Source organism: Anneissia japonica, unplaced genomic scaffold (genome assembly GCF_011630105.1).
Source record: "Anneissia japonica isolate Jap-2015-1 unplaced genomic scaffold, ASM1163010v1 scaffold287897_len220637_cov155, whole genome shotgun sequence".
Taxonomy (NCBI): Eukaryota; Metazoa; Echinodermata; class Crinoidea; order Comatulida; family Comatulidae; genus Anneissia; species Anneissia japonica.
The window spans coordinates 8,649-21,306 of record NW_022721454.1 but is presented as its reverse complement, the minus strand read 5'-3'; the positions used below and the strand labels follow the sequence as shown (position 1 = coordinate 21,306).

Sequence of the window (12,658 nt, the reverse complement as noted above, 5' to 3'; positions counted from 1 at the left end):
CTGCTAACTTACCATCTAGACCTACTCTAGGCCTAGATCCATGGTTGCTTTTTTGTGACCCAGAATCTATAAGACAAGTGATCCCATATGAATTGTGTCGTCATTTCCAACACACTTGAATATTAGGCCTGTTCCTAAAACATATAAATACTTACCATGGTCTATTAAAGTGGGAGCAGTGGTTGTATTAGGATATGCTTGAAGAAGGGTGCTGTCCAAAATTGAGTTTGATGATTGTTTTCTGGGTCAAATGGCTCCTAGAATGAAAATAATTAATGAGGCAATTTTAAGATGTGGTGAAATGATTTAGAACATATTATATGGTGAAAAATTATATTTATTAGACATCTGCTGACCTCGTCGTTGATATTGATACCACAATTTGTGGCTATTTTTCACATTGACATCAATCATACTTTAATTTTGTGCTACTGTAACTTATGGGTAGAGTTGGCCTCTACGCTTTTAATGCTTTAAAATGTTGACGATTTGTGGATGAACAGATCAGCCCATGAAATTTGGAAAAAATTAGGTCGGCAAAAATTTGCCGACCTTAAATTCTCTGAGGTCGGCAGCCTCGACAATTTTTTACTACCTAGGCCTATATAGTATAAGCATTTTTCAACAGATTGTGATTTTGTTAATTTTTCTATTAAATCAATATATTGCTGTTGAAAGAATAGTCGAATAAATTTTGTTTTAGCGTTCGTTTTATCGTTATCTTTGGCATGGGAAATATCACTTTCTTAAAAGCTACGATCAAATCATCACAGGCTGCTTCAAAACTGCCCATGCATGTCCATGCGCATGCCCAGAATGATCTATCAGGGATTTTCCACACATGTACAGTACTTGTCACTAGTGAAGTCATGATGCGATCTATGCGGCCCACGTGGCTTCAATTGGGCGATGTTGTAAGCCTTGGCTGGCTAGCGTCAATCCTACCTAGGCCTAGCCTTCAAAACGACTAGGCGAGAAAAGCAAGACGATTATACACAAATCGTACGTACTGCATGCCTATTAGAAATAGTTAATGTACAAACAAATCTGTTTGTGAACCACCAGTAGCCTGTTTCAAAGTTTTTGACTTTCCAAGCAGTTTTTGAAGCATAGAAATCTAGGCCTAGGTCGGCAAAAAATTGCCGTCCTATAGCAATTCTGGCTCGGCAATATGGTCGGCAATTGCCGATTGCCGACGTGAAATTCGTGGGCTGACAGATTCATGAAATCATTTTTACAGTTTTCTCACTTAACAAGCACTTCCTTAGTTGCAAGGAATAAGTAAAATGGATGTTTCAATGTAATTATATAATTATTTGTATTTAGAGTGATGTAAAACACAACCAATACTTTCTTTTATTTTTAGTTAACTGGTGCCTCTCTATTTGTTGCAAAAAGGATTCAAATCAACATTTACACAAGACCTTTTCCAGATATACCGTAAGTTTTCCATTAAAAGATATTGCTTTAATTAGTTTTTTACATTTTTTTTTTCAAAGTAGTGGTTTTTGTTACACGAGTCATGATTGGATGTTATTGTATGTATGGATTTGACACAAATACAAAAAAACAAATCTCATACCTAATCATCAACACTATCAACAATATAACTGTAACTACAATCAATATTTTTATCATTTTAAAAGTCATTAGTATTACTACTACTCTCTAAAGTGGTTAAGCAGTGTTTTGTGTGTTTCACTGCTTGGCTTAAGTGTAAAGTTCATTGCATTTGGAAGACTGTTCATCCATTTGACCAGTGCAAGTGTATTATACAGTAGTCCTTGATTCAGTGCCAACCATTGTAACTATTGTAGCACCTTGTTGGAAAACCGATTTTGCCAGCATGCTTACAATACAGTGATTATACAATGCATGATTATAGCGTCAATTTGGAACTACTACATAGGCCTACATACATGGACTTTGATAATAATGCGACATTGATATCTTAGAACGTAGTGTGATTAGAAATTATTATCAATTAAATTACTGTACTCTTTCATTAACATCATTAAATTATATAACAGTATCATAGATAGGCTGATTATTAATAAAAACAAAACATTCCATCATCGTACGATTCACTGAGTGTCATAAGTTTGGTCAACAGTATGGCTGTCTCTTATACACATCTAGATGTGTATAAGAGACAGCCTAATCATCAACACTATCAACAATATAACTGTAACTACAATCAATATTTTTATCATTTTAAAAGTCATTAGTATTACTACTACTCTCTAAAGTGGTTAAGCAGTGTTTTGTGTGTTTCACTGCTTGGCTTAAGTGTAAAGTTCGTTGCACTTGGAAGACTGTTCATCCATTTGACCAGTGCAAGTGTATTATACAGTAGTCATTGATTCAGTGCCAACCATTGTAACTATTGTAACTATTGTAGCACCTTGTTGGAAAACCGATTTTGCCAGCATGCTTACAACACAGCGTTGATCAAAATATTATATACTGTGGGTTGCGAACTACGAGTAGGTCGCCAAATCATTTTCTTAAATCAAATTTGTGTTAAAAATTAGGCAAATATCTTTGTCTGTTTTTGAATATCAGTCAAAACAAGTTTTTGGACTTTATGTTTTGACATGAGAGTAGTCTCTGCACGTAAACAACTTCTGTTGCTGTGTGTGACCAACCTATTGGAGTTTTGCATTTTGTACAGGGCCTACCTTGAAAAATTACCAACAAATCATAAAATAAGTTTTGAAATTAACTTTGCTCATTTTGAAGCAACATTAATGTTATTAACTTGAGCATAGAAATTAGTGTATTTTTTTTTTTAAAGTACATGTTTTTACAGAGAATAAAGCTAAAATTAATTATAGAAGAATTATAATTTATATTATTTACTTACTGACTATTCGGCACGATAAGACGTCAGGTAGTGCAAAACATTACTCCTATACAGAACAATTTTTATGCAGTGTGGTCAGGTGCATCGTTGTCAAAAATACAGCAGTGGAGGATGCAAGCCAACAGGTGATAAGCAACACTACTACGGCTCAATCCTTATTTATTATATAAATATAGAAATATCAAATGCACAAAAATGAACTATAAAATTTGAAAAAAGAGGTAAAAATGTCACCTTTGTGTTCACTTTAATCTCATCTGCAAGCTTGTTTTTGAATAATGTTTTTGCTGTTCTAACTGGCAATGTTTCTTTTAATTATGTACTGTTTTCAGTTCGTATCTCTTCTGAACTTTCAACATTTATCTCAATTATACCATCAACAACTGACCTCTTCCAGTTAATTTCTATATAGTTAAAATCACTGATTACCACACGTTGATTATTGCAACTGCAATATTTCAGTAGCATCCTACATCGTTGCTGGTTGTCGGCAATCCTGATGGGCTCCTATAAATACAGTGTATGTGTCGACTGAAAAACCTCATAGCCAAAAGAGAGCAATTCAATATTTTGAGAGCTACAGTATTAAAAATAAACCCGACCTGGATCTGAACAATCAACCACAAAACAAAATAAAATCTCACAAAAGATTTATTTTTTTGAATTTGGGAGTTAAACCAAAACAAACCAACAACCCACCTAACTACCCTGGCTCCTGTCATATAAACACATATCATAAACATGAGCACTAAAGTGTCAGGTCAAAAATATGAACTAACAACAGTTCTAATCATCTTCAAAGTTTAGATAACATCCTTATTAACACACTACACATTTAAAGTGCAATGATCATGCTATAATCATGCAATGATTCAAATCATCTACTCTGTAGATTTTTAGCACCATTAATGTGTAAAATGCAACATTGATATCTTAGAACGTAGTGTGATTAGAAATTATTATCAATTAAATTACTGTACTCTTTCATTAACATCATTAAATTATATAACAGTATCATAGATAGGCTGATTATTAATAAAAACAAAACATTCCATCATCGTACGATTCACTGAGTGTCATAAGTTTGGTCAACAGTATGGTGACCGTATTTTATGTAGTTTGATTTACACTACATAGGCCCAGATACATGGACTTTGATAATATTTTAGACCATATTAACTCTACAACAATTATCAGGCTTCCTGCCTACAGAGTTAATAATTATAAACCTAATGATCTATATAATATACAGTCCCTGATATAGCTAGTCTCAGATTCCTAAACTGGATCAATAATTAATATGACACGACATCACCGTGAATTACATCACATAGGCCTAAGGCTAGTAGTAGGCCACGATACCAATTATCATCATATAACTACACTAAATAAATTGTCTACTTACAGATTATTAAGATGATTACAAAGAGTTAAATATAGTGTTATAATGCAATAGTTCAAGCTGTGATTAAAATTATTATTAGGGAACAGCTGGGATGAAAGATTTAAAAATGTAAGCACTCCAGTTTCCATATGGCCATGTTTCTCTCTTGCTCCTCAACAAGTCCGGATTTGCCCAAAGAGTATCAAACTTTACTGTTGATAGAGGGTGCTATTACATTAACTTTTGGTACATCACACCTGCAAGAAGAGACCTATTTCCTACGTATATCTTCATGTATACTGCCTCCCCTAAATATGATGTCGCGCAGAATTCACTTTTACTTTAGATCCTGCCGTGGTGAGTCTTCCCTTATATGACATTTTGTGTTACTCAGCAAATAGTTATTTGCAGCACATCTAGTCTTTCTGGATGATATAGAAATTTAGCTATAATTTGGCAGGGTTTATTTGTCTTTTTTCCAGTAATATGTGTGTTTTTTTCAATGCTCATGGTAGTTTAATTTACTTTCAATAAATTCCTCGATACATTTAACTGCTTTTTCGCAATCATTCTTATTAATTCCTCTGAATCGTAGGTTGAATGATTGTGAGTATCGTTCTATTCTAAGAACATCTTTCTGTGGTTCAGGTAAGGTAGATTGGTGATTATTAACTGCCTCTGTTAATTGTTTGACTATATCGCTTACCTGTTTTATTTTGTCTTTATTCTCAATGGCTGTATCCTATGCAAACATTACTGAGATTTGTAGCTCATTTTTGTCTTTCCAATGTGATTAATCTTGATCAAGTCTTGTCATCACTGATAATTGATGATTCCTGATAAAACTGTTGGCAGGAAGCTTTTGACAAACATACACAAATATATGACAATAAAAACAACCTCCTTGGTGGTAAAAATCTAACTGAAATTATGATGTTTAATATGTTTTCTTTTTTTTTTATTATTGTTTAGTATAATTTTTTTAATTGACATATCTCAAGAAAAAATAATTTATAGTTTGTGAAATCTTTTTTTTTTCCCCACAGATTTTTAAAGAACTTTCCCAAGACATATTTTCCAATAATGTGGTTGAATGAGGTAAATCCTATAATTTTTTATGAATTTTTTCTGTAGTTCCCATTCCTGGCTTGACATCCAATCTCATAATGAAGTTTAGATATTACCCAACTCCTGCTAATTGTAACTAATTTTTTTTCCATTGATGATATGTGTCCCTGGACAAGGAACCCCTTCTTAAGGAGATCCCAGAAGGATTGTAAATTGGATTTGAAATTACTTTGCAAGCGAATTAATTTTTGTATATGTTTGGGTTTTATCACTCTTTATTCTTAAGTGAATCTTTAGATTTGAAATTTGGGAAAGGCAATGTAATGAGTTCGGATGAACTTGTGTCAATAATTTACTGTAGTCCCACCTTTCATATGTTATAAAATGTGTACAAGGACACTCTTTACAGAGGTCTCATTTTCTGGGTATGTTCACTCCTTTTTGTCCAGGTGTGAGTTACATAAATCATTTACATAATAAAGATAAATTGCAACTTTTTCTCTGACTGTAGAGTGCATCAGCAACTGACAAAGTGGTGAAAGACTTCAAAGATAAAGTACAGGTTCCTCAAAAGGCAGCAACTGCTGTTGAGTATGGTCTGCTGGCAATTGGACTAATATTAGTTATTACCATGACAATGATACTGGTTAAAAGACGAAAGGTAACTCAGCCATGCAAATTGAGCATTAATGTACGTATGGGACACATTATTTTCATTTCAATATCATTTGTCATTTTATTTTGTAAATTTGCTTATTCATATTATTTAAAAAAAATCCTCATTTCAGAGGGAAAAACTAATTATTTTTTTAAAAACAAACACAGTTTATGTATCTGCCTCAAAATAAAATATTTATTTTATGAGTACTTTTGAGAATAGGTCACACAGTGCCTGATGATAATGAGGCAGATAAATAAAATTTGTTTGAATTTTAAAATTTATAATTTGATTATGCAGCACTTAATTTCATTATTTTTTGTTAATAGAGAGTTTTCTTTGTCTTGTTCGAGAACCAATCCCCCGGAATAACGGTCATGATTTTAAGCCTAGTTTTAGTTTTTACTTGTTTTCACATACTGTACACATAACCCAAGATTAAGCTGCTGGATCCCAAGCGATTAATCAAGAACCAGTACTTATAGTAAATGTTTTTGCAACATTTCAATGGAATCTGATTATTGCCTCTGTGAAATGAGGTTATGTATCACTGCAGTCTGTTTTTTAGGAAGATTATGTAAAACTAATTAATGGATCATCATAAAATTTAGTGGAATGGTACATAATAATTTTAGAAAGAGATGATTGTATTTTGGGCAGAAAAGGTCAATGGCATATTCAAGGTCACAGAAATTTAATTTTTAACCCTTGAGCGTAAAAGAAAATATTGGAATCGCCCATCTGACACGGCCTGCGTATTTTATGGTATTCAGATGCATGGTCGAAAATAATAGAATCGCCCATCATACACGGCCTGCGTATTGTTCGGTATTCAGCACAGGGCGGAGGTATGTACTGTATGGAGTGAGTGCTCTAGTATTCTATATTAGATGATTATAATACATGTACTATCTTGAGAAAATCATAGTTATTGCTGATTGTGAATTCACTTTCCATTTTTACATAATCTATGTATTTCATGCCATGTATTTCATGGCACTACGGCCCAAGTGTGTCCCACCTATGGCAACAAGTTTTTCTTAAGAGTGTATGGTAATGGAAAACTTTCTTGATGAATTGGTTTTCGAACGAGATAACAAAAGGTTTCTACTAACGCATTCCTACTGCATTTTGCAATAATTGGAATTATTAATAAAATTCATTAGCTTAGTTAAAGCAATACTTACCTGTTACAGTACTTGTTCTTTTCTGATTAAGTGTCCCAGATATTTTAATTTTCTTTTTTTATTTTGTTCATTAGTGAGATATATTTGGTTTTCATTCTGTTCAAAATATTTACACTTCCATCGATATTACTATTATTTTATGTATTATTTAGAATCTTCCTTAAATTTTCAAATATTTCAGTACAGTACTACAAAATTTCTAAATACAAGTTAAATGTAACAACTAGCCCAAAATAATGGCTATTTTAAAACATGAGTTCAAATACTAATCTTTAAACATGGAAAAACAAACTGATAATAGATAAATCTAGAGGGAAAAACACTCAATCTACTGTCCAACAGGGAGAGAAGAGACGAAAGTGAGCTTGATTCTTTCTGGATCATTAAAGTAATGCTAGTGAAAATCATAAAATGTTTAAGTTGTAGAAATTCATAAAAAAAAAATATATTCTTTGTTTATTTAGAAAAACGATGCTGATGAGACGTCTCCACTGCTGAAAGACCAAACGGCATAATGGAACTGTGCATATCCTGCGATCACTCTTATTGGTGAAAGAAATTCTTTTGATAGAAAATTTTCTTTTTCAAAGATTATTTTGGTAAATGGTAAACACTACAAAAAATATAAATATAAAGAACAACAAATTCAGAAATGGGTGACCCTAAAATTCAAAATAACTCAACTTAATTTGAAAGAGGTGCTGAAAATTTTAAGAAATATTAGATCTTAAAATAAAGTATAAGAACCAAAACAAAAGCACAATTGTGTTAGATATGTAAATATAAAATACAATATTGCAAAAGTTTGTCTACATTTCTAATTTTGCACTTTCACTATGACTTCCCAGAATCAGTTTTTCGATTAATTCCTAATTTTATTAAAAAAAGAGATATTGAAGAAAAATCTTCTAACTGAAAAGTATATAGAAATTATTTTAAAAATACAAATCCTAATGTTTACCAACTGATTTTGGAATCTCGGAAGCTGTTTGCTTAACACGTCCATTCACGAATTAACTTCACTAATTCCTGTAAAATGTACACTGTAATAGAATATTTGTATATTTTAATTTTAAAAAACCAAACACTCGATTTTGAATTTTAATAACAAAGAGATGGTTTTGTCATAAGTAGTGACATACTGTATATAGTATGGATTTATGATGAAAAATCTTGGGCACATGAGAGTTTTAATAATTTCATCCTACATTCAACATTGACATTATCCAACCTTGTCAAGTTCACTTTGCAAACATGTCACATGCTTTAAGACTATGGCAGATGTGTGGTTGAATGTTATATGCAGACTATAGATTGGATGGGTACGTCCTGAAGTATATATAATGTTCTATAATTACACAATAATCAGTCTATAATCTAATATAATCGGTTTAATCAGTTTAATTACTGTAGTAACTATAATTTTGAGTGATTTAAATAGCAAGTTTTTATTTAAAGAAAGAAGCAAAATGATTTTATTGTATTCAGTACATATCTATAAAAGTTACACAAATCTGTTATTTGCCATACAGTATTTTTGCAACAAGTATGTGTGAGTACTGTATGCATGACATAATAGGGAGCTTTCGATTGTATGACAACGGTAGGATTTAGAACGTAATGATGTCACTAAAAGTCATCAGCGCATGCAAGAACATTTCTAGGATGAAATTTGGTCAAATCTATGTATGCAGAGAACGTAATGACACCACTAAAAGTCATCTACTCATGCAAGAACGTTAAGTTCTCTTTGTGGTTTGGTCAAAGCTACGTATGCAGAGAATGTAGGATGCCCGATAGGACTGTCACGCATGAATTATTCAGTTCTATCGTAGTCACACAAATCGAAAGCTCTTTGATGTTCAATGCTAGACGTTTTTATAGGTAATATGTTCATTAAAAAAGAAGACATTTTGCTAAGGAGTATTTTTTTTCAATTGCCTTTCAATACCTTTGACTATAGACTACCTTTATTACTATTAGTATTAGTATTAGTATTTAGATACGCTATTCATAGAAAACTATATCATAGCGTTTACAGAGTTACTATGGTAAAATTAATGTGACTCTGAATAACAAGAAGCAAGCCATGATTAACTGAATGTAGACATTCCTAAACATGAAAAAAAAAGTAAATGTTTTTTTTTATTTGATTTTGCAATAGGTCTGCGAAAAAATATAGTATGCGCTGGAAACATTAGCCTATCAATACTCACTAGGCTAGGCCTAGCCTTACCTCGATTTAGGTTCTGCTATGAGACATAAAAACAGCTAATATGATATTTTCCATTGCTAGTATTGACACTTGTGAAATATAATATTTTATTGAATTATTTCAAATTTGTTAAAATAATGATTCCGACCAAGATTTTGACAATTAAACAAACATATCTCAGCCTACTCAATCGACCACAGTGTGCAAGGTGTGAACTACAAAAACTGATCTTATTAGAGGGGGCACAATTTATTGACTGTATAAAGCATACACAAAAGCTAGAGCATTCCAGCGGATGCAACCTCTTAATAATTGCCTAATAATGAAGTCATCATGAAAATGGTAATCTTCTATGAGAAATAGTCTATTTCTAATTTTTTACCCTTTTGCGTAAAAACTAACAATTTTTTGCCAATATTTTTCCATGGTTTATAATAATTGGAGTATGCATATGCATTTTTTCTAAAAAAAAATCTTTTTTTAGTGAATTTTTTGCCGGAAGTGGGGCTTTAAGTAATTGCATGATTTGACTATGAGCTTATGGCTTTGCTGTCATAATTTATTCAATAACAAGCGCACATAAAGTAAGTTGTGTTCACGTAGCACTTATAGCAAGTTATCTTGTTTGAATGTGGACCATTCAATTATCGCAAAATAAATCTGATAACTCGCTTTTGGATAGCAATGTAGTCCAATTGATTGAACTTAGAGATTAGCGAGTTTATATAAAGGTCACAAATAAACCAATAACATTGAAGCTATTTTACTTTAATTAGCACAATATTTAGTTGGTATGTCTTTTTACCTCTTATTTCCGAGTACTGAACAATTGTAGCAGTTGTCTAATATGCAACTTGCAGTATAGCAGCAATTCCATTCATTTGTTACACATTTGTAGCATTATATATATGATATGAGTAAAAACCTGGAACATCATTCAGTCAGTGAAACTGTCTGTGAGACATAGCTGGCTATCTAATCAGATAACTCAAGAGTAGATGCATTTCAGTCTAGTCTAGAGGTTTTATATATGATTCCTAATGTATATCAGTGTAGTTTTCAAAAATTTATTTTGTTAGGATTAAAGAACAAACAGCTTTCATGCAGTGTATTATTTTTTTTATTTTTACAAATTGTAAATAAATGGATACATTATTAATGGTATAAAAGTTACATATTTTTAGAGAACAAACATTAAGCGAGAACCTAGTTGATAAATATCAATGTAAATTCAGTATTAATTTCAACGTTAATGTTTTCTGTCAAATAGCTGTGATTTTCCCAAATATAAATTTATATTTCATTTTGTGAACATTTTGCAATCAACAATTGAATATTTGTATTTTCTTAATGGTTGTGTTTTCCCCCATTGTGTATTAGTTGTAAGATTTTTGCAGCCTAAGAAAAGGTAATTGTTTTTATGATGTACAGCTAGTAAATTACGAATGAAAATGTGATTTAAACTGTGTATATATATTATTCCTTTAAAATTGTTAATGCAAGATTTCGCAATAATTATGTAATTCAATTTACGGTAACTTAATCTTAAACCTAATTGTAGTTATAAAATATCTCATTGTAATTGTTAATGTTGTTTTTAACTTTTTAATGAAAATCATCCCTCAGCCATTCCACATTACAAACCCAAATGCCAGGAGCCAGTTATAATTAGTAATAAGACAGTTGTATAAAAAATTGCTAATATATAGGTAATTAGTATATTTTTGTTAGTATTATATTATTTATTTTCTTTGACTGGAATATGTTGACCAAAATAAAAAAAAATAATTAAATTTAATAATTTAACATCGGCGCTGGTTCCAGCGGCTCCTCGCCCATGGTTCGGTTGGTAGAACCAAGTCTTCTCGGATAAGGACTTAAAATGATGGTCCAGTGTATACATCTGGCTCATGTGCACTTTAAAGAACCCATTGCATCTTTCAGAAGAGTAGGGTCTTACCCCGATGTTATGGTTCATTTGAGCCCCTTTAGTTGTGGAATGATGTGAACATTCACAATGAAGCGCCTCTTTACGGCTGCTAGAGGTAGTCACGGACCACACCCATACCCAGTTCGGCACAATGACGCTGCACGTTATTAGTTATTCTCCTACCTTTATCCCTCTATCTTTCAATCACCTACATAATTTATTTTAAAAATCATTTGGAAGAAACCCGTTTGATAAATTTTGAATTGGTGGATTATAAATTTCATATTATTAAAAGGGCAAATCACAGATTTTTGTCACAGAAAACCTGTGTGAACACAGAACCTTAGTGAGAAATTTGTGAATATTGACAATTTTGTGTATAATAGCACAGTTTATAGAAATTCTTTAGAGAGAATAATTTGAATGACATATTACAAATTAAGTTATAATTATATAATCTAATGCAAGATTATGAAATTATGTAATTCAGTATGAATCACCTAGTCTTTAAACGAATTGGCAAAACATTTTATTTATTAGAACTGTTACTTTATTATTAATGTTATTTAAACTTCCCCTGTAAAAGACTGGGCAAATTTAAAACAAATATTTTTTTTAAATTTATTATTGTTATTTTTATTGTTAAAATTATTGTTATTGGTACGTGAAAAAACCCAAATATTTTGAACAGATAAATATGAGCTGTAACCATTACAAATAAGAATACATGTTTTTAATATTAACCTCTTGGGTCCTAGTGGCCTCATATAAGGACATTTGTTTTGGTCAAGGCCATTTTGTTACTAACACTTGCTGACTGGAACTACTGTCTGATGTTCCAGAAAAGGTGTCTGCTGCCCTCTCTAGTTGGATTTGCCATATCATTGCATATAACAGCCTCATGAAATGAAATGGCTGTCAGCTCATGATGAACTTTCTGTAATTCAGACAATAAAGTATCTTCTATCTGTCAATGTTTTTGTGTTTTTGTTTTTGGGTTCACATTCGAACATGCCTGTTTTGACAACATGTGATAATTCTTTAATTGTAGGCCTACATGATATTTGTGGACTGTTGAAATGCAAGATCTGCCGTTGCTGTTTTCTTATTAGCATTTGAAATAATGGAACCTGGAAAACAAACGCACACAACACCTGGTCAATGCTAAAACGGTCATCATCTTCCCCAGCTCAAAGAAATTTAATCTGTTTATGGGGAAAATATTATATAATCACTAGTAATAAGCCCAGAACTTTAAACAAAAGAACGGAACTGGTTTCCAAATGTCGCCATGAGAACAAGTTTTTACTTAACAATGTACAGGAAGTTTTCCCATGGCCTATACCACCA

At 31.9% G+C, this 12,658-nt stretch overlaps 1 protein-coding gene across 3 annotated transcripts in view; it reads left to right on the top strand.

Annotated features, from left to right (window-relative positions):
• Positions 1–10,841, top strand: part of LOC117111550 (lysosome membrane protein 2-like) — a 41,571-nt gene extending 30,730 nt beyond the window's left edge. For 2 of the 3 annotated variants that reach the window (XM_033254484.1, XM_033254483.1), the window contains exons 10-13: positions 1,367–1,440; positions 5,297–5,348; positions 5,830–6,009; positions 7,628–10,841. In XM_033254484.1, the coding sequence (XP_033110375.1) occupies positions 1,367–1,440; positions 5,297–5,348; positions 5,830–6,009; positions 7,628–7,678 (357 nt within the window). In that variant the 3' untranslated portion in view covers positions 7,679–10,841. The remainder of the gene's footprint in view (positions 1–1,366; positions 1,441–5,296; positions 5,349–5,829; positions 6,010–7,627) is intronic. The other variant, XM_033254485.1, reaches the window with a different exon arrangement.
• The last annotated feature ends 1,817 nt before the right edge of the window (positions 10,842–12,658 follow it).